Source organism: Vombatus ursinus, unplaced genomic scaffold (assembly GCF_900497805.2).
Source record: "Vombatus ursinus unplaced genomic scaffold, bare-nosed wombat genome assembly UNPS02014802.1, whole genome shotgun sequence".
Classification (NCBI taxonomy): Eukaryota; Metazoa; Chordata; class Mammalia; order Diprotodontia; family Vombatidae; genus Vombatus; species Vombatus ursinus.
In genome coordinates this window covers 23,325,654-23,349,036 of record NW_020954580.1, presented here as the reverse complement: position 1 = coordinate 23,349,036, position 23,383 = coordinate 23,325,654, and the positions used below count along the sequence as shown (strand labels likewise).

General features: G+C 38.4%; 1 protein-coding gene across 2 annotated transcripts in view; it reads left to right on the top strand.

Annotated features, from left to right (window-relative positions):
* The window catches only part of FAM117B (family with sequence similarity 117 member B), a 107,621-nt gene that overhangs the window by 76,581 nt on the left and 7,657 nt on the right, over window positions 1–23,383 (top strand). For both annotated transcript variants that reach the window (XM_027873759.1, XM_027873758.1), the window contains 3 exons: window positions 9,150–9,293; window positions 10,955–11,180; window positions 14,711–14,831. In XM_027873759.1, the coding sequence (XP_027729560.1) occupies window positions 9,150–9,293; window positions 10,955–11,180; window positions 14,711–14,831 (491 nt within the window). The remainder of the gene's footprint in view (window positions 1–9,149; window positions 9,294–10,954; window positions 11,181–14,710; window positions 14,832–23,383) is intronic.

The following is a 23,383-nucleotide window of genomic DNA, read 5'->3' as shown; positions in this document are numbered from 1 at the left end:
TTTTTTTCCTGGGTCTCAAGTAACTGTGTTTGCTGAAGGAAATGGGGACTACGGCACTTGCCGAAGCACTTGTCAAGGTCAGTTTCTTGGGACCGTGACTGGAGACTGAGCTGGAAACAAGGCTCAGTGGTCTGGGAGCTGTTGCTTGGGTTCTTAATTTTCATAGCAGTTGGTGTTGGTACTGGTGTGGAGAGTGGGCCTCTTTCCTTTATTCTGTAATGAATATGGGGCTAGGTTGGAGGCACAGCCAATGAATAGCTTGGCAGGTCTTGCTCTTCCCAGGGTTCTTGGCTTTAGGGTCATGAATCGTCTCCATCAGCAGAGGTGGTGATTGAGGTGATGGCATGGGATTGTTTGACTTACCTGGTGCTTGCTGCTTTATGTGGTTCATCTTGCCCACCCTGTAGGTGACATTGGTCAAATGGCACATAAACTGAAATTATTTTCATGGAGATTTTATAGCAGATAATTTGCATAAATGAGATAATGTAATTTCTCATGAAGTACTATTTCTTGTTGCCTTTGGTCCTACAATAATACCAAATCTTGTAACTGCTTCGAGGAATACCCATAAGCCATTCTTATAACTGCAACTGCTTTCTTCCTTCTTGTTTCATTTTTACCAAGAATATCGAGATTGGTAAGATTCAGTACCTTCAGTAGTATGTCCACTCTCATTTAGGGAACTGACAGTCAAATTAAAATTGAGGAATGGTCTTAACTTTGATTCTTAACAGAATACCTTTTCTACCATCACTGAAGAAGTGAAAGGGGCTTTCACAGGGATAAGAGTTGCTTTATAGGTTTGTTTGTTTGTTTTTATGGGTTGCCACTGGACTGAACCTTTCTATAGTTAGATTGGCCCTCAGAAAACAGACTTGGTTTGCCATTGGGAGGCCTTTCAAGCATGGTAGAACTTTCCAGAACTTACACTCTGCTTGGGTTTTGAGAATCCAAAATCACCACGGCAGCCCAGTGTGGTGTCAGAGTAGTACTTTGTGGAGCATGTTAGTAGGTAATAGTCAAACTTTAAAAAGCAATATTCATCAGTGCACCTAATCTTCATCACTAATTAGTGGATGGAAAACGGTACAGAATACAAGATCTCATCTTGCCTGTTATTTATTTTAAAAAGCATTTAATTTTGTAGAGGAAAAAACTTCTCAAGACCGCTTTCAAAAAAAAAATGTCTCATATGTCAATCATTTCAAATCCCTTGAAAGATGTTACAACCTTTGTAACTTTGTTCAAGACTCTCTGATCAAGAATATTGTGTGAGATGTATGTTTGCAAGAGGTTTGCTGTTATAATAGGGAACAATCACTTACCAGACATTTGTTTAGCCTTTGTGTGCCAGACAATAGATAAGCACCTAGGGTCAAAAAGAAAAACAGCCCCTACTGTGAAGGAGCTTGTGAGTCTTTTGGAAAATCCAATTTGATAAAGGAGTCCCTTCATCAAATGATAATGAAGTCTTCCTGTTGTTCCCCTCCTAAAGATGACATCATACCAATTATGTCAAGCCATGGAAATATTGCAGAGCCTCCTGGAAGAGATCCAATACACAATCACTCAAAAGCCTGGCTGGATCATTCACATAGGAAAACTCTCAAGTGGATGAAGAGTGTCTATTGCCCAAATCATTACATACACTTCAGTGGACAACCCATAGATTCTGTCCTTCTGTATGTGTATCTGGAACAGATGATAAAAACAGGCAGTGAGTTGGCCTAGAATTAAGCAGAATTAAATAGAATGTGGAAAGAACAGTTTAGATTTCCTCAAAGAATTTGCATACTCCTTCAATGACCCTGCAGTTCTCCCAGAAGGATTTTGTTGTTTTTTCAAATACTACTGTTCAACAGGTATGGTATGGCTCTAAGCCATGGACAGTCTCCAAAGATTTGAAAATGAATATTATGCAAGGCAGGAAAGAACCATGTGCTAGGTTTGAGCAGACCACAATGAAGAACAATGAGAAACTTTAAAGGGGGGAAGGGAGGGGAAGGATCTTATCAGATCTTTAGTCAGTTAGGAAAAGAGGTCCTAAGATTGATCCCTCCCTGTGCTAAGGGAGGAGGATTTCTGGTGGATAGCCCGAGGGATCCATTGATCTGGAGAAAGCCAGGAAATCTACACTAGGTGAATCTGTGGTGTACTTATGGAAGAGGGTACAAACCAGAGTTGCACAGTTATTTGCAGGGAATATTCAATTGGATAAGATGTTTGAGTATCAACTAATGGAATTCTAGGGTGGATTCTAAAAAATTTTAAACTTGTGTCTAGTATCATTTACACATTGTGCTATTGACTTTGCTAGGTTTTCTGTCCATCAATAGACACACTCATATTCTTTTACTGATATTTCCTGGTTACATGGCTATATATACAATTTTTTTTTACATGTTTGCTTGAATAATTTTTCTTTTGGTTTTTCCTTCCACATATACCACCCTATTCTCAAAGAAGAATCCCACCATTTGTCATATCTATATCATGTGACATGTAATCATGTGATCTGTAAATGGTATTGACAGTGTTGGCGTTCTAGAGGATAAACAGAGTTTGAGATAGCATATCAATCAGTTGAAAAATCTAAAGACATTTTTGTCAGTTAAAAATTATCCAAACCATTTGCTGGGTTGTTTTTCTTTTCAACTGGATTTACTGATGTGTTTGGTGGTCCTACTGTGTAGAAACCACACAGATGCTGGTGTCTGTGTTGTGGTAGGTAAAATTGGCCTCTGAGTTGGGGAAGATCTGACTTCAAGTACTGCTCTGATCCATAATGTTTGTGTGAATGTGGGAAAGTCACCTAGCCTCTTGGTGATGCAGGAGAGTAAGATTGTGAGTAACCAAATAGTTGTTGGTCTGTATTTTGGCAGTGATGAGGAGGAGATCTTCCTACATTGTAATCACTGATCTTGGGAGGGAAATACCATCATTGCTTAGGCAAAAGCATGTTGTGTAAATGTCAGTAGGTAAATAGGGGTATTCATGGTGGGATTTTTTTTTTTTTAAGCAAAAAGTACTACACTATTGAACATTTAGACTTTAATTCTTTAAATGTGATTTTTGAGATTCTATTTCCATCAGCCATAAATGCAGTCATAATAAAATTAGAACAGTAAATAAAAGTAGATGACAAAATAATTAACCTTTTTTTTTAAAAAACGCAGTTTTTAGAGCAATTGGCAATCATAAGAGAGGAGACTTCTACTCTTCTTGTTTTTGCATGAGGACTTTTAGTTGCTTGCCTTCATCTTTGACAGACTCCACAAAGAGTGAGTGCATAAGGACTCTTGCCAGAAAGATGACTGTCATTGGGGCATTCCTTTCCAAGGATAGAAGGCCACATCTATGAAGATTTCCTAGGAGTGAAGTGACCTAGTGCTGCTATTCCATCAACAAAAGTATAGGAATAATGTTACTTTTTAAATCTATTGATATTATGATAAAGCATCTCAGGTACTTTTTTGGGTTGTTATTCCTCATGAAATCCTATGATTCATTTGTATTATTTTTTTTAAAAACCTTTCAAGTTTGTAATAGGGGAAAAAAAAACAACTTTCTTCATCAGCAATGTCCCGAAAAGGCACTCATACTTCAAGAAAATAATGCAGGCCCTTTCAGCAATACAAGGATCTAAGACATCTCCAAAAACTTCATGATGGAAAATGCTATCCACATTAAAAAAAAAAGAACTATGGAGTTTGAATGCAGATCAGAGCATACTATTTGCTATTTTTTTTTTTCTGTTGTGTTTTGTTTCCTCTTTCTGGTGGTTCCTCCTATTCTAATTCTTACTTACAACATCACTAATGTGAAAATATGTTTAATAGGAGTGTGTGTGTGTGTGTATGTGTGTGTGTGTATGCATATATATGTGTATATATATAACCTATATCAGATTGTGTGCCATCTTGGGGAGGGAGGTGGGGAAGGAGGGGAAGAAAAATTTAAAACTCAAAAACTTATGGAAGTGATTGTTGATAAATCAAAATAAATTAATAAAAAAGGGGGGGGGAATAATGCAGGAAAATCATCCCTGCTGTATACATCATTCCTCACTTGAGGGCTGAAAATTGCTTGAAACAAAATCAGGGTAGACGATGCGGATGTTGCTTGTTCTTTGTGTTTGTTAGCATCTTTTGAAAGAAAGAAGGCATAATCAGGCAATTATCTGGTTGTTGTAGTTTGAAAGAAGCCCTGTCCCGAGGGTGGAACTGACCAGAAATTTTCTCAGTTCTTTGTCTGGGCTTTGGTTCCCGTTACTGTACCCAGAGTCTGTATAGGTGCTGGCAGAATTCTTTACTATCAGCTGCCACTGGGCAGTAACTGGAGACACCCTAATTTTAATTCTTTTGTTTTGCCAAGCTCTCTCGCTAGGTAATAGCAATTGTTTTCCTTGTAGTTTTAAGCTTTTGCTAGAGCCAGCCAAGACCAAAGGAGAACTGTGTTAGGAATGAGCACACAGACAGTATTGATCTTTGTAGGTAAGAATTATAGGAAAGGTGGCTTAGATTTGGGGAGAGGCACTAGGTGTAAAGTTGTACGACCATAGAGGTAGAGCTAAAAGGGACAGAAGTCATTTCTCAGACTACAGAACTGAAGTCCATAGGGATTTGAGACAGTTTTAAGTTATTGTCCTAAGACTCCAAATCTAGCTACATTATACCACACTGCTTTCCAAGTCCTTAGGATAGATGAGGTTCCATTTAGATAGAGCCTTTGCCATATCTTTAACCTTTAAAAACAGTCAATTTGTTATCCTTTTGACAATTCTCATCAATTTCCTTCTCCCTCTCTCTCCTCCAAGTTGTTTCTTGAGTTTTTCCTTCTTTACCTCTAACATTGATACACTCCACATTCTCTGCCTAAGTTAAACATTTTCTTTACTTCTCCTGAATCATGTGAGACTACAGTCTTGTTTCCCAGGTGAATATTTGTTCTTTACAGGATTCAATTCAGTTTCTGAGTAATGTGGACTAGTTGACTAATTTCTTTATTACAATGTGTTGATTTTGGGGCAGGTAGGTGGCGCAGTGGATAGAGCACCGGCTCTGAAATCAGGAGGACCTGAATTCAAATCCGGCCTCAGACCATATACTTGACACTTACTAGCTGTGTGACCCTGGGCAGGTCACTTAACCCCAATTGCCAAAAAAACTAAAAAAAAAAAAAATTGTTGATTTTTGGCCATAATTAATTTTATAGTATTAACCAGAACCTTTAATTGGCTAGAATTTGTTTTAAGTGTCCTACTTTTTAGAATAATGAAACAAGACAAAAAAAGGGTTATCAGGAATTTATTCTGGAGTTAAAAAACATATGCCATAACTTCTGGCTATTTAACCAAGGATCAATAGAGATTCATCCTAATATATTTTACCTTATGTTTTTAAGGTACTTTGCAAATAAAAATTGGTGTTTTGAATCATTAACTTGAGGCATTCTAAGATTCAAAATAGTCAAAGATATAGCTGTGTTCATTACATTATACTAAGAAAGGTAAAGAGATAATACCTTTTAAAAAGTTTTTCAACAAAAAATGAAACAAGTTTTCCTATTTGACTCCCAGTTAATCCTAGAAAAATTAGTCGAGACATCCCATTCATCTTGAGTTTATGTATAGATAGACAGGCAGACATAAGACATTTTGATATGGATTCAATTTTTCATATTTTATGCACATAGTATATTTGTGTTAGTGACAATAATTAGCCTTAAGGAAGTAATTTTAAATGTCATCTAGTCTAAGGGGCATTGTTGTTTGATCAGAGAGTTCCACAAACAGAAGTGCATCTGTGTGATATGTGAATTTTTTATTAATAAATGATGAAGTGTGTTAACCATTAACTTTTTAGAAATATGTACTGGTATATGTTTAATTCCAACAAAGTCCAGAAAATCATTTTAATTAACTTCATGCAGAAATGGACAGTTGTAAGCCAAGTTAGTTACTGATAAGTTTTGGTCAAGTTAGTAATAACCCTGGTATTTAATAGACTGAACTATTTTTCAGAACCATGGAATGTATGCAGTCAGGACAAATGTTAATTCTAACTTCAAATTTATATCAGTGATAGTGACTTTCAGCTTTGCTTTCAGTAGTTCCCTAAAGTAATAAAGGTATTTTGCCATAGTTAAGGTAACCAAGACATTACCCCAGAGCCTGGCTGGATAGCCAGAAATTTTAGCTATTTAAAGCTCTTCTGTTAATTATACAAGGTGTTTTTTTGTTTGTTTTCGTTTTTATTATAAATCTCAGGCAAGTAACATTTGGAGCATAGGATATGCATGTAGGATGCCTCAGATGCCCCCTCATTTTGCAGAAAAGAGGTCTTTATTAGTGTCCGTTGCTTGTGCTTTCATAAAACTTAAAAAAATCTATTCCTTCTCCCTCTAGCAAAATCTTTATTTTTATTTGATAAATAGCATATCTTATTTTCTTTCCTTAATTGTAACCTTGTTGAAGGCAGAAACTATGTCTTAATTCTCCTTCACAGTCAGATATGATATGTTCAAGATAGATGCTTACTATTGATTAACTAAATTTCTTTTTTTTATTTATATCTAGTAGAGCTGATTGAAATGTTGGCTAGACATAAGGTTTTTTCCCCCTAAAGCTAGAGAAAAACCAGTTGGGAAATATTTGGCATCGGGTAAACTGCACTTGAGAAGAACTATAAAACAATAGGTTAGGGATTCTAGAGAATTTATCTAGCTGAAAGGTCACTGTCATTAGTAAAGAAGTAGGGAGGCATCACTGTACCAAGAAGTGACTGGTAGTCACTTAGAAAGTGCATTTAGAGCTGGAACAGTAATTCATAAGAATGTTTAACACTTGGCCGTGCTTACTGTTTAAACAGGTTCTAATTAGATAGGTTGCTGAGTATTGTTTATGTAACCATAGCTATTCAAGGAAGTATTTTAGTATTAAAATGTTAAAAAATTAAAAAACTTTTGTTGGAATTGTTACAAGATTATGTGCAAATTCTTATGTCTAGAAGACTTGTAAGTTGGGGTTCTATAACAAAGTTTCCAATTACTACCATTGCTTTTGCTGCTACCTCTCCCCTAGAGTACTGTTTACAGCTTGTGGTTCTGTAGCTACAAGTGCCTTAGTTCGTTTCTCAAATGAGACTTCATACCAACTTGAAACCAATAGCTCTTTTCATCTGGTGCCAAAATTTAATGTGCCCTTTCCATATTTGTAATTATTATTGCATGCCTACCTTAATTAGTCATGACCTTCGTTTTTGTAAAAGTGAATCATCTGTCCGCTCTTAGTCAGTAGGCACCTACATTCTTTAGACTACTTTTTCACCTCTTCTGGAACAGCTGTAGTTCTGTGGTTTGTTGAAGAGGATGACATAGATTACATAGCTGTATTATAGATGCTTATTATTATATTATAGACCTATATATTATTATAGAGCTCTCCAGTCTACCCCTTTCCTTTCTAAATAACAGTCTCGACTTTACTAAAATTGAGGTCAGGGTTAAGGAGCCAGGAGAAGATCCTCTTCTTTTATCTCTTTCATCTGCCATCGAAGTTCTGCTTTGTGCAGTGGGGAAGGAGAGAACTTTGTAAGGCTGGGTTAACTGTGTCCCCCATTTTAGCTGAGGATAACTGTCACTTGATAAATACAAAAACTGTGTATTACCCAATCTCTTAACTACTTAAGGGTCCTTTAGACTAACTTCTTTATGTTCATATGCATGTACACACAAATAATCTATAATTTAGAAGTTATTTCAGAGTTGTCACTAAGGCTGATTCATTAACAAATTCCTGAAACCAGTTTCACTTTAATGCTAGTCAATTTTGCTAAGCTTGTCCCTTCCCATAAACGGAGGCTAGGAGACTTTTGAAAAGAATGTTCTGTGGCCATCTGTGTAACACAAAGTATGATGATGTACATCCTGTTTAATGATATAAATGAATCAGTAGTTGTTTATTAAATATCTATTATGTGTCAGGTACTACATTAAGGTAGTGGGGAAAACCTAAAAGAAGCACAGTCCCTTATGAATAAAGTCCTTCAATAAGGCCAAGAGATTTGCAAAATGACCATCCTTATCTGTGTTCCTCAATTGCCTTAAATATGTGAAGCTTATGAAGATATGTCTCCTAATAGATGTTTTATATATTAGTTTTGGCCATCTTATCAGGAAAGCTGATAATACTCTGTAGTTATACATAATCAGTCACATTCTTTTTAAAGTTAATATGGTCTAGTAAAATTTTAAAGATTGAAAACACACACACACACACACACACACACACACACACAAGCTATAGACTTTGGAAAAGGAAGAAGTGATTTGCATCACTTCCTTTTAAAACCAAAACATTGCAGTGTTGTTGTTGTTCAGACGCTTTAGTCATGTCCAACTCTGCATGACCACGTTTGGAGATTTCTTGGCAGAGATACTGGAGTGGTTTGTCATTTCCTTCTCCAGCTCATTTTACAGCTGAGGAAGCTGAGGCAAACAGAGTTAAGTGACTTGCCAAGAGTCACACAGCTGTTAAATGTATGAGGTCTTCCTGACTTCAGGCCTGTTGCTCTATCCACTGCACCACCTAACTGCAGCAATTATGTACAGTAAGTCACAGAAAAGTGGTCATTGCTACAGTTTCACTACCGTATGTGGACATTGGAAATATTTTCCTTTGCTCTTCTCTACTACAGAGAATCTGATGCTAAAGTGTTTTTAAATTGTACTCTAGAAAGAACTGACACAAACTGTCGAAGTCAGGAAAAGATTTCTGAAATTGAGGGGAAAAAAAACTCTTAAGAAAATTTCAAACAGCCAGATACCTTAAAAATTTTGATAAATAAACTTTTGAAGAATCTGTCTCACACCTAGGGGATTAAAACCTGAATTTTAATTTTTACAATTTTCATTTCTATTTTAGATTTAAGAAAGCAGACTATAGTTTCTTACCTATAAACTTTGATGCTTTTTTAAATAAAATATGTAATTATTAAGCCTGTTCAAAGCTTATTATATATTCATTTTGTCCTTGTATTTCCAACACCTAGCTGAGGGCCTTACTTTTAGTAGGTGCTTAATAGATGTTTATTGAATTGAATAGAGAATTAAAATGTCACATTAAACCTCTTTTGTGTTTTCTTCAGGCTCCTATTCCAAAGAGTATACTTATTCCAGTGATTCCCATCACCAAATCAACAGGGTCCCGGTTCCGGAATAGTGTGGAAGGGTTAAACCAGGAAATTGAAATAATAATTAAAGAAACTGGAGAAAAGGAAGAGCAGCTTATAGTGAGTATTCTGTTCTTTAAAATCTTAACACATTTTATTTACACAATTGATTGGGTATTTCCCAGTGCTTAAAACAGTGCCTTCCACGGAGTGGGTATGTAATAAATGTTTAAATTGAATTATATAGAAAGCCTCATCGTTCATATTTTCCCCATTTAATTTATTATCCATAATTGGAAAATTAAAAAAGGGAAAGTAAGCTCATTTCTTCCTTTTCTGTTAAGACAAAATGCAGTTTTCAAACAAAATTTGCCTTTGCCTTTCTATAGCAAAGAGATTTTAGGCCTCTTTTAAGTTTAACACAGTTTTGCTTTTTGTTTTTTGTTTTAATTTCTTTACACTCTACCAAGTTAGCTTTTTTGAGGAGAGGGGATGTCTGGGTTTTTGTGTAGAAATTATTTAAATTGCTACTCATATCTAGTTACTAGTTTTGAGAAGGGCTATCTATGTACCTGCCCATTCTGGCAAATTTTCAATTTTTTGACCTATTGTATTTGATAGTTAAAACTTTACATATTATGAACCTTCATATTCATTACTATTTGGTTATCAGTTAAGGGTTTTAGGCTGTGGTAGGTCTTGGTTCAGAGTGACCTGATCAGACTAGAGGTCATTTCTTTTTCTGTTGAAACATGCCACCATGTGAGACACAGTATGGCAAGAAAGCCAGCCATAAGGCCAGGAAACCTATGTTCTAGTCATGCTGTGTGTGCCCTGGGCCAGGCCATTAGCTAAACTCTGAGCACTTTTGGCAACTCTCTCAGACTTTTTAATTTGCAGAGAAGTGCTGACCTCCATTGGTTTCCTTATCTGAGAACACACATGTAAAATTCAATCTGAATGTTGCTCATTTTCAACTCATTGTCTCAGCATGTTCGTCTAAATCTCCTTAGTTCTCTGAGAAGGAGGAGGGAAGGAAAGAACCAAGGGTCATACACTTAGCGTAGCACAATTATCATTCTGCGGAGTTCCTGAGCTGTTGAGATAGAGCACCCACTGTTTGAACTTTACTGGGGAGAGGTGGACACTTCTGCCTTGGTCTTACAGGAAATCTCAGCCTCTGATTTTGCAAATAAGAAATAACAAATTCCATTCCATTAAGGCAGGTAAGATCCCACCTTCTTCCATCAGCCATGCTGTGTATACAGTCACATCTGGTTTATTTCTCTCTGAGGCTTCCTTCCGGACTCACTTAGGGAGAGGGAGGGCAAACATTGATTACTTCTGAAAGGTCTCTTCAATACTGGTGACAGATGGCTTCAGTACTCCTAATTTCTCTTCTCTGGAGAGGGTGAGGTCTGCCCACTCCTGCCCTTCCCTCTGACGAGACCTAAAAAGAAGAGGGGTGTCTTGGGGAGGGAAAGCGAAAGGATCACAGCAGGTAAAACACTACCAGACCCGTGGTCCCCTTGATTCTGAAACCACGTCATGTCCTTATTTCTCTGTACTACTATAAAAAAGCAAATTTTTGGTTCGTGACTTTTTTCCCTTTAATTAGGCCTGTTGAACACGAAGGGAAGTAATAGATATATGAGTTTCACAACCTAGGTGGTGGGCAAAGGGAATAGTTTAAAAACCCTTGGTGTGTGCTTTGAGAAGGTTGACAATGGACAGTTACAAATCAACAATTAAGTGGAGAATTTGTTTTTTATTTACAACAGCCACAAGATATTCCAGATGGTCATCGTGCACCTCCTCCCTTGGTACAGCGCAGTAGTAGTACGCGCAGTATTGATACCCAAACACCTGGTGGAGCAGACAGGGGAAGTAACAATAGCAGCCGCTCCCAATCTGTGTCCCCCACTTCATTCCTTACCATCTCAAATGAAGGTAGTGAAGAGAGCCCTTGTTCTGCTGATGACCTTCTTGTTGATCCCAGAGATAAAGGTATAGCCCTGAGGAAATAATGCTATTATTAGTTTATCCAACTCTTACAGTCTAAATCCTAATTGCTAATCATATTAGTAAGAGTTTGCACTCCATTTTCTAGCATGTATTTAAGAGCGTTGAGGTGTTTGAACTAAGATACTCATTATTCATATAGCGAATTGAAAAGAATTTGGTTATACTTTTATTTCTGGGTTTTCCTTTTATCTTTGCATAATGATAATTTATATTTGTATAACTCTTTACAGTTACAGTATGTTCTCATAGCCACTTGATTGTCTCAACAATGCCCTGAGGGCTGAGCAAATGGTGTTGACCCCATTTTACAGATGAGGAGCTAGAGTAAAAAGGTTAAATGATTTGCTTGCTAACTGAGGTTACACTGACAGTAAAAGAGAGAGCCATCCTTATAACCCAAATCTATGTACTTGCTTAAAGTTAGGTATTGGTGATATAAGCTGTGAACTTAACCGGTGAGGTGTTAGGAGCGTAACCTCTTAGTTTTGAATGCTTTGTTATGCACAGGTCATTTGTCTCCTTCTCTACATCATAGCTCAATAAAGCGTCTTAGTCAGGAGGTCTGTAGAGGGATAAATCTGATGATCAGATCCAGAATTCGTTTTAATTCCAGGAGGAATAGTCAAGCCAGTCATGGAGACAGGATGGGGAGAAGAAGTAGTTTAAATTGGAGGTGTCAGATACTTGGCGCACAACATTCACAAGGGCAGCCCAAACCAGATGAAAATGATTGGAAAATATTTAGCAAAATAAATAAAAATATAATAAAACGTAAGCCATATTGCACTTCAAAACTAAATCAATATGTAGCCCTTGGGGGTTCTCATAAGGATTAGTGGCCCCCATTTCTATTGATATTTGACACCACTATTTTAAACTATCTAAAAGAATAAATTGTTTATTACTTTTTAGAAGTGACCATTTAACCTAAGCAGTAGATATGCAAATTACAAAGGATTTCCAGTCCACGAGAAGTTGTTGGCTTACTTTCATGTACTGTATGTACAGGCTTGAAAGTAACTCTGCCTCTTCTAAAATATCCTTTGTCAGTATTGTCAATATTGACCATTGTCTCCATTTAGAACTTGTAAGCTTTCACGTTATGTGCAGAAGTCCAAGCTGAGACATGAACAAGCAGGTGGTGTTCTCTCCCCGAGTCTTTGCTTCCTCTGCATGGGGGCTCCTTTGGAACTCAGAGGCCTCAGAAGGCAGGGGGCCGATTTGGAAAGAATGCTGGATTTGGAGCCAGACAGACTAGGTCTGATGCTTACCCCTTTGAGCAAGTCAGTTAACTTTCCTGAGCATTGGGGGTCCTCATCTATAAAATGAGAGGGGTTCGCCACCATGATTTCTAAGGTCCCTTCAAGTTCTAAAGTGGTGACACTGACATTTTTGAAATGCCTGTTGCAAGAGTTGCATGATATTAAACACCGTAGGGTCACATAATATCTACAAAAGAAATGAAAAAAATTTTTTCCCTCAGAGAGTTTACAGTCTAGCTGAGAAGATGAAACGTACAAACAAGAACTTGTTTTAGAACACTTAGGTGACCTCTAACTTCGTTGTTTCAATCCTTTAAGGATCCATGATTTAATGGGTATGCTGTGAGTATGCCTTCCACCAGTGCAGCTTGTGAGCCCTCTATGAATTAGTAGAGGATATTCATGAGCTGTTGTGAGTACCTTTGAGTTAGAGGGAATGCAGAGATGGGAATAAACAAATTATTGACGTAGAGCTTGTCTGGAGCAGTGGCTACAAAATGGGTGAGTAGAGAAATGAGCTTGGTGGGATACAAGGTGGACGTTTTGGTGGAGGGCTTTGAAAGTTAGACTGAGGAGTTAATAGTAAGTATTGGAGGCAAGAGCCACTATAGATAATTGAATAGAGTAATAATTTAATGGGGGTGGGGATAGGGGGGGAAGCTTAGATGAGATAGAAATAGGGGGAGGCCCACTAGGAGGGTATCATAACATAGATAAAGGCCTATGGTGATTGGAAATAAAAAAATAAGCAATCTTTTAGAGGTAGATTTGATGGGGCTTTATTTTGATTTGGTAAGAGAACAGGTCAGAAGAATGAAATAAATTTTAAAAGTTATAAATTGAACCTGCTTATTAAAAAGTACTAAGCATTATTGTTGTCGCACAGTGGGTAGCTAGGTGGCACAGTGGATAAAGCACTGGGCCTGGAGTCAGGAAGACCCGAGTTCAAATCTGGCCTTAGACACTAGCTGTGTGACCCTGGGCAAGTCATTTAACCCTGTTTGCCTCAGTTTCCTCATCCGTAAAAATGATCTGGAGAAGAAAATGGCAAACCACTCCAGTATCTTTGCTAAGAAAACCCAAAATGGGGTCACAGAGTCAGACATGAGTGAAACAACTGAACAGCAACAAAGCATTATTGATTCATGGTCATAGTAGAAGGTGGTGGGCTTAGTTTTAAAAAGTTTGGGGTACTGGAGAGAGACATCAAAGTAGCAATGTATTGGTTTTCCTATAAAATAGGACTGTGGTTTAAAAAAAAAAAGACTATACCTTTAAGTGTGAAGTTAGGGTAGGAGGTAGAGATTTAATGATTGTATGCAGGTGGTAATAGAGATTGTACGTGAATTCAGGAAGTGAGCGTAAAGAGAGATGTGTAAGTGGTCCAGAATTAAGAGAGATAAATGGTAAATAAGACAGAACAATTGGGACATATTAAGGACAAAGAGAACAAGCTGAAAGCTAAAAAAACCAGAAGACAGACTTTGAAAAGCCAAAATGAGAGTTTCTTGAATTCTCTACTGAATTTACTACTATTTGATCCCCTGACTCTTCTCCTTCAAATATAATGTAACTCAGGAATACTTCCTAATTTAGAGGCTAAAATAGTCATAGGGACTCCTACGTTTTAAGACTATCACACTGTATTTACAGATAAAGTCTTAGGATTTCTGAGCTAGAAGGAACTTAAAAATCTTATGGCCCTCCCCTCTAATCTTACAGATGAGATTGGGAGTCAGACTTCCAGAATTCAGCTCTGGACTCTACTACCTCTGTGACCTTGGGCAAGTCAGCCTCTCTCTGACTAGATATTTCTCATCTATGCAATGAGAAAGATGATTCCTTCCCTCCCTCCCAGCTGCAAATCCTAGGATCTCTAAACTGAAGCTGAGAAATAAACAGTAGAAGCTGAAAAGTGATTTTTCCAAGGTCATAGAAATAATAAATTGCGAAGCCAGAATTAAAACACTAGTTTTCTGACTCCAAATTCAGTGTTCCTTTGACTACATCACATTTCCCTTTATAAAAGGATTTACACTGTTGAAATTAGATCCTTGAGAGAAGAATTAAGGATAGGAAGATGGGAAATGACTTAAGTTTTGTCATAGAAACCTGATTTGGTAAAGGGATTTCCTACATTTCTTAGAGTTTTATTAAAATAGCATGCTGTGAGTTCCTTGTTTTAAATATTCTATATTTTGTGTGTTTCTTTGTATTTTAGTAAGTTTTCCACTATTTTGTTCTTTTCAGAAAATGGGAACAACTCTCCTCTGCCCAAATATGCCACCTCACCAAAACCTAACAACAGCTATATGTTTAAACGGGAACCTCCTGAAGGCTGTGAAAGGGTGAAAGTCTTTGAGGAATGCTCGTAAGTATTTGATAACAAATACTATTTTGAATTGACCCAATTAGTTTGTCTTTTAATTTTTTTCTTGAATGATAAGAAAAAATAATATTTCATTTGAGAGAAATGATTGTTAATAGCCAATGATTTGGGGAGATCCAGAGTTCTCCTCTTTTTCTAAAGTACTGATTTTTATGAAGTTCAATTTCTTGAAGGACAATGCTGATAATGAGACTGGACTAACTTTCTTGTTCAAGACCCCACCTATGTGGAGTAGCTATTGTGTTCTGCTCAGGCTTGAATGGGGCATACTTTTTTTAATAGAATTGCCCAACGTTGGGGGTGGTCTGGGTATAGAGATAGTCTCTCTGTCCAAGGGTGATATGATGTCACTCTCAGCCCCTCATGGAACACCTACTCTTTGAAGGGTATATAAACTGTGAGCCTGCCACTGATGATCTTTGGTCTAAGAGAGAGGGCCAAATGACCATCCTTTTATTAATAAACATACTGGTCTTATTAACAGAACTATTAAATTACCCAGACCCAGAAACTGTGTCTCTCAAACCTTTTTAATTGTTAGACATTCTTTTCCAAAGTATAAAATTTTTATTAAGTATTTTTTCCTCTTGTGGAATCCATTGAACTAACTATCTTTAATTCCGTAAGATACTAAGTGAAAACAATTTTCTTTGCTTTTAAAAATAAATTTAATGATTTTGTTTGACACAGACTTACAAAGTACATTCCCCCCAAAAAAGAGCTAGCTCTTCAGTTGTTACCAGAAAGGAGGGGTGTCGCTTTTAATTTTAATGTTGCAATAAGAATTACATTGACCATTTTATTTATCAGAATTTTGTTACCTTTTGACTTTGTCTTCTTTGTTTCCTGTTACTTCATACAAATGTTTGCATATTTCTCTGAATTGAGTATAACTTACGGGTACAGTAATATTCCATTACATCCACATATCTTAATTTCTTCAAATATTACCATTGTTAGGCAGACTTTGTTTTTAGTTAGTTTTCTAGTAACAAACAGTACACCTCTGATCTTTTTTTACTTTTTTTTACTTTACTTACTTGTAAGTCTCTTCTTATCGTCATTAACTTCCATAGAATGTAGTCCTAGTAGTAGAATCCCTTCATCTGAGGGTATGAACAATTTAATTTTCTTTCATAATTCCAAGTTGTTTTCTAGAATTTTAAAATTAATTCATAGTTCTAACAGTAATGAATGTTTCCTCACAGCACCTTGAATAGTGATTTTTCTTGTCCTTTAGCGTCTTTGCTAATTTGCTGGGTGTTAAATGTTAAACCTTGAGGTTGTTTTAATTTCCATTCTTCTAGTTATTAGTGATTGTGAATTTTTTTTTCCAGCTTATTGTGGTTTCTTTTTCTTCTTTAAAAGACTGCTTATCGGGGCACCTAGGTGGCTCAGTGGATAGAGTGCCAGCCTTGGAGTCAGGAGGACCTGAGTTCCAATCCGACTTCAGACACTTGACACTTACTAGCTTTGTGACCCTGGACAAGTCACTTAACTCCATTGCCTAGCCAAAAAAAATCTTTGGGGCAGTTAAGTGGTGCAGTGGATAGAGCTCCGGCCCTGGAGTCAAGAGGACCTGAGTTCAAATCCTATTTATTTATTTAAAGACATTATTCTGGGAAGGGGGGTGGGTGGGGAGCATAAACTTTGTGAGATTGCCAAAGGGTTCCATGAAACAAAAAGGTTAAAAACTCCTTCTCTTGGGTATCCTAAAGTAAACCAATTTATTAACCATAAGTAGTTCATTTTACTTGCTCTTCGACTAAACCCATTCTCCTAATTTTCTTATATTGTTGTAATTGGCATTGTTTGTCCTTTTATTCTTCAGCTGTTGTCATTTGTGTCCAAGTCTTCATGATCCCATTTGAGATTTTCTTGGCAAAGATACTGGAGTGATTTGCCTTTTCCTTCTCTAGCTTATTTTACAGTTGAGGAAACTGAAGCAAACAGTGAAATGACTTGCCCAAGGCCACCCAGCTAGTGAGTATCTGAGGCCAGATTTGAACTCAGGTCTTCCTGACTCCCGGTCTGGTGCTCTATCCATTGTCCCAGAGTAGCGGCCACTACCTGTAGACCTATATGTTTATCTTTTTTTTTTTAAATTCAAAGAAGAGATGAACCAAATTGGAAACAAAAAAGTAGAGCTTCATCTCTTCTTTAGATTAAAAAAAAATTGTTTAGGGATTACTCATTTGTTTTTCTGGATTTTTTTAGTTCTATAAACCATTCATTGGTCTTCTCTTTCTCCCTTTTGTCAGTGGAGATATTCAGTGATACAAATTTTCTTCAAAATACTAATTTAAATACACCTCCCAAATTTTCACATAATCTTAATGAGATCTATTCCTTTGTAATTGCATTAACCTTCATTTAAGTGTTCATATTCTTCTTACTACAGCTTTATTATGTTATGTCCTGAAAAGCATATAATTGATATTTATGCCTTCCAGCATTTGTTCACGAGGTCTTTATATTGTCATGTGATCGATTTTTGTAAATGTGATGGGCAGTATTGAAAAATCATTAGGCTTCCCATTGGGTAATCCCCCAAGGTCTAACCTTAGCATGCTTTCTAGTCTTCTGTTCAGAGCTTCAGGTCTTGAAGTCACCATCAGGCCTTGTTGTAGTGTATGGGCTTTCTCTCCCTCTCTCCCTCTCTCTCTCTCTGTCTCTCTCTCTCTCCCTCTCCCTCTCTCTCCCTCCCTTTCTCCCTCCCTCTCTCTCTCTCCCTCCCTCCCTCACTCCCTCCCTCTCTCTCTCTGTTTTGGGCAATTGGGGTTAAGTGACTTGCCCAAGGTCACACAGCTAGTAAGTGTCAACTGTTTGGTCTGAAGCCAGATTTGAACTCAGGTCCTCCTAACATCAGGGCCGGTGCTCTATCCACTGTGCCACCTAGCTGCCCCTGGGCCTTCTCTTTAAGCAGAAGCTGCACCCTTTGGTGCAGAGGCCAGCAATGTACTGTGTAACAGGTTGGCTAGGAAAGGGATAATCTGCATTAGGAGAGGAAGCAGCTCCATACACTGATGATAGGTTTGGTTATTTATGATGCCATGTCTCTTTTGAGTATGCCATGTGGCACGGTGGAAAGAGAGCCAGCCATGGAGCCAGAAAGGCCTGGATTCAAGTCCTGCCTCTGACAGATAGTGGCCGTATGACCCTAGACGAGTCACTTTGCCTCTGAATATTCTGGCCTGCTCTTAAGACTACAAGTTGCAGAGCCGCTCCAGATCAGATTGGTGGAGGGAGTTTGCTTATCTGAAAGTTCATTTTAACAAGGATATTATAGGTCCGTTTTTCTAATAGCCCCAAGTAGACTTCTTTGCTGGGTAGACTAAACCCTCAAAGTAGTACAAGCAGGCCAAAATGGCTAATAGAGTTCCCCGTGCAATGAGTCTAACTGATAAACCCCACTTCTGCACAACAGAAGACAACCAAAAATCCTTTTTCTGCAGCCTTTTGGTACTACTCTGAGGACTTGCACTCTCAGAGGGAGCGAGCAGCACAGAGGATAGAGTGCTGGCCCTGGAATCAGGAAGACATGAGTTCAGATTCAGTTTCAGACGCTGGCTGTGTGACCCTGTTAATCTTAACCTCTGCTTCATTTTCCTCAACTGCAGAATGGGGATAATTGTAGTACCTACATTATAGGTTAGAAGGATCAAATTAGATAGTATTTGTAAAAAAAAAAACACTTAGCACAGTACCTGACAGGTAGTGGGTGCTGTATAAATGCATCTTCCCTTCCCTTTCTGCTTAGACTGAAAAAGAAATTAACTTTGGGCTTTTCCCATCAGACCCAATAAATAGCTCCCAGTAATAGGAGACAGACAGCAAGGTCTTCATCCTTTTTCCCCTTGTGTCATAGCTTTAGGCCCTTGTTGCTGCTTTTCCTGGCACCGTATTATTGCCATGGCTACCAATTAGTTGAGTATTTACAGTATTCCTTTTCCAAGGCTGGTGTCAGGAACCCAGTATTGACCTACAACCCTTAGGCTGTATTGGCCAGAGTGTGTCTGTATCATGTGGTTATAGCCCAAGGCATCCATTTAAAGAAAACTTGGGGATGTGAAAGCTCTGTTTGTGGACGGGCCCCCAAGTCTTTTACAGAGCTCTGCTGCTCTCACCAAATCTTACCCAGTGAAACGGATTGAGTGACTGTAGGAAGCAGGGAGAGGAGGGACGACTTTAAGATCTTTAAGAGGTGGTTCCTCCCAAAATGAGCCATCCTGGAATAGTGGGGTTAAATGAAAGTATCTTGGGCGCGGTGCACATCAATCACTGAAAGCCGTTCTCCAGGAGACACTAAGGGGACATGTCCATATATTCCACAGAGAGGTACAAAAACTCACTGTTTTATAAATTCACAAATTTGATCAGGAAATTTCATCACCCCCAGCACTCTCAGGTGAGGGTGCCTTTGGCCATTTTGGGTGTGTCCCTATTTATGGGCATCTCTCTGGGAAGCAGGAAGGTTCCCTGGCAGGAGCAGCTAGCCCCTTCTTGATTACCTTCCCCAGTGTTCTGAAGGAAGAATCCCTAAGAACGTCCATGATGAACAGTTCTTAGTCCCAAAGTGTGATGGTCCAGACTTCCGCTAATTGTATATGACTGGAGCTTAGACTTGTCCCCAGCACACACTCAGATGACTATTTTTCCAAGACTCGAGTGTGCCTTGGTGCCTGTAAGGGTCTGGCCCAAACCACGAAGTAGAACAATTAACAGTATGGGGGGCAGTTGAGTCCAGTGATAGAAGAAAAACAAATAAATGAGCTTTTTCTCCAGAAAGAAAAGTATCCTCAATTACTTGTGATCCACAAGGATCTCAGATGAGTCCCTTCAGCAGACTCCCATGATTATCCCCCTTTGTATTCAAACTTTTACCCATTTGCAGTCTGTACCATTGTCACTTCTCACCCAATCTAGGAATACTTAACCATACTCTGAGTGTCTGTGGCATCTTTGCATTCAGGAGTAAGGTCTGGTTATCTGCAGGTAAATGGAATAAAGCAAATCAAAGTTATATTGCATTGGTTCAAAAAACTTTTTAAAGCGTGCTAAAGATAACCACACTCTCAGAGTTCGAGGGTACCTCATAAGTCACCCAGTCCAGGGGTCTACAAGCTAGCCTTTAAATGTGGAACTTTACATTCTTAGATGGCAGGCCTTACAAAAACAGGTGATGGTGGGCTAGGTTTGGCCCTTAATACTATAGTTTACCTACTTCTCATCTAGTCCATACCAGGGGAAAAAAATGCCTTTTTCTAAAATCCACCCACCAGTGGGCATCAAACTTTTGAGTAAAAACCTCTGGTGAGGGGGAATTCACTTTTCGAGTCATCCCATTCTGTTTTTGTCATACCTCCAATTGTTAGGCAGGTTTCCTGACTGTGAAGCCTAAATCTACTGCAGCAACTTTGACCTTACCTGGCTCTGCCCTTTGGGGCAGATCAGAACAAGCGTAATCCTTCTTTAATGTGATAAAACTTCAGACGTCTTAGAGGGTTGTCATGTGGAAGAGGAATTAGCCCTCCTGTGTTTGAACTCCAGGGGACAGAATGAGTAAGAGTTAGAAAAAGGGAAGCTTTAGGCAGAGAAATTTCCAATAAATCAGAGGTGCTCAAAATGAAATGTATTGCCTCAAAAGGTGACAGGTGCACACAAAACCCCTTTGGGTGTCTTCAGGACGTGGTTGAATGCCCACCCTACAAACATCAGGTGTGTTCTTGTGGGAGATTTCCTTCCAGAATTGGGTGGACATATGACCACTGAAGTCCCTGCTGTCTCCTGAAGTTCTTTGATTATTCTTTAGTCTGAACATTCTCAGTTGTTTCAGCTGATCCTCACAAGGCCATTCTTCTAAAGCCTTAAAGAACACATTGACTCTTTGATCCTGGACAACAGGCTTTTGTTACTGCTGCCCAAGGATCGCTTCAGCTTTGTAGACCATCATACCATGCTATTGACTCATAATGAGTTGACAGTTCACCACAGGTATATGTCACTTTCAGACAAATGGCTGTCCAGCTGTTCTACCCCAGTCTCGTATGTTTGAATTTTTTGAGACTAGGTGTAGAACCTTACATCTATTCCACTTAATTTTCATCTTATTAGACTTCAGCCCATAGTGTTCTAACCTATCAAGATCTTTTTGAATCATGACTTTGTTATTCATTATGTTAGTAATCTTTGCTAGTACTATCTTTTGCAGATGCTCTAAACGTGTTATCTTTAGCTTTATCCACGTCATTGGTAAAAATGGTCAACGACATAGAGCCAAAGTTAGCTCTCTGGCGCATTTCACTGAAGACCTTCCTACAAGTTCTTAGCTATCCCTTTATGACTTAGCTGTCCCTTTATGACTGCTCTACATGTTTTCAAATTCACCTGTCCAGCTATCATGAAGCCCACAGCTCTCATCTTGTCAAGATGAAAAATAGCAGGTGTTTGATGCCTTTTAGAAATGTAGACTAAACTACCATTCCTCTGCCAGTGGCTGAATCTCAGAGTTGGAAGGAATCTGAGAGGCTGCCTAACCCAGGCCTAACAGTCGTCGTTATTCCTTTGCTTGGAGATCTCGGGCAAGAGGTGGGTGGGGAGATGGATGTAGTTGTCACCTCCCCAGGTGACCCATTTCACTTTTGGGTAGCTCTCATTTTCAGGATATTTTTTATATCAAGACTGAATTTGCCTCCTTGCCACTCCCTGACAACCTTTAAAGTTTCTTTCAGATCTAAATCTATGATCCAACCGTAACTCTTGGTTCTGCCCTTAATTAACCCTGTCAGAAAAATGAAATCGGGTTCATCTGGCACGGTCTCTGCTTGTGAAGCTTCCCTTGTTCTTAATGTTCTTTTGATTCTCCTTGGATCCATCCATGCGCACTCTTCAGCTCTGTCAGCTTGAATGGTTTTCTCTCCTCCTCTCCGGCTCGCTTCCTGCTCGCTCCTTTCCCATCTCCTTTACGTATCTTTCAGCCAACACCTTCCATCGTGGGTGACTGCCGAAGGTACAGCCGTGGCGCCTTCTGTCTGCGTCCTGGCCTCTGTGAAATGACTTAGCAGTCTATTCTCAGGCCTGACCTACACTCCAGGTCTAGAATGTGGTCACCTTGATGTCCCCCAGACTTTGAGAACTTAACATGTCAGTCAGTCAGGAAGCATTTATTAAATGTCTACTGTGCCAGTCACATTGCTTAACACCAAAGACACAAAGACCAGTTCTTGCTTCTAAAAAACTTTACAGTCTAATATATAAATAAATGTACACATACAAATGAGGTGCAAAGTGTGTGAAACAAGGTTGTTTTGGGAAGGAGGGTACTAGCAGCTGGAGCGATCCAGGAAGATGTCTTTTTAAGGCATGTGATTCCTGAGTTGATTCTTTTTTTCTTTTTTTAATCTTTTGATTTATTAAGCAGTACATGCCAATTACCTAACAAAGAGGGACCAGACCTCCTCAGCTTAGGCCTAGACCCAAAATACAGGTGGAGATAGACTTTTATACATTAAAAACAATTATTCAAATAAGGCCAATTAATTAAAAGGAAACAATACATTATATAATCTGATTTCTTTTTTTTAATTAATTTATTTTTCATTTTCAGCATTCACTTCCATAAGCTTTTGAGTTTTAAATTTTCTCTCCCTCCCTCCCCAAGACAGCACGCAGTCTGATGTAGGCTTTACATATACATTGCTGTTAAACATATTTTCACGTTAGTCATGTTGTAAAGAAGAATTAGAACCAGTGAGAGGAACCACAAGAAAGAAGAAACAAAAAAAAAAAAGAGAGCACAAATAGTAGGCTTCAATCTGCATTCAGACCCCATAGTTCTTTCTCTGGATGTTGATAGCATTTTCCATCATGAGGCCTTTGGAGATATCTTAGATCCTTGCATTGCTGAGAAGAGCTAAGTCTATCAAAGTTAGTCATCACACAATGTTGCTATTACTGTGTACGATGTTCTCCTAGTTCTGCTCACTTCATCCTGAGTTGATTCTTAAAGAAAACTTAAGAACCACAAAACAAAACTTGTCTTTTCTCCAAAATCTGTTTTTCTATCTGATTTCACTTGGTGATCTCATCAGCTCCGTTATTTCTCAAATATACCTATCCTGTCCCAGGCTCTTTGCTGACTTCTGGTCTTGCCTCTCCAGCTGCTTTTCATACATCTCAAAATGGATGTCCTGTAGATACCCTAAACTCAAACTTACCATTTTTCCCCTGAACCCTCCCCCCTCTTACCTTCCCTGTGCATGCCTAATATAGTGCTGTATACACAGTATGCATAATACACATTTCATAAGTGTTTGTTGAATAAAATTAAAATGAAAGGAAGTATCAGAACAGTGGAGTATGCAATACCAGGGGTCAGCAGCTTAAAGAGGCCGTAGGAGGTAGTAAAAAGTGGACTAATTGGGGTCAGGAGACCTCCAGAAATGACTGCTGCTCATTAGCTGTGTGATGTTAGACAAGCCAGTTGACCTCTTTAGTTTCCAAATCTGTAAAATGAGGGGTTTGGAATAGATTCT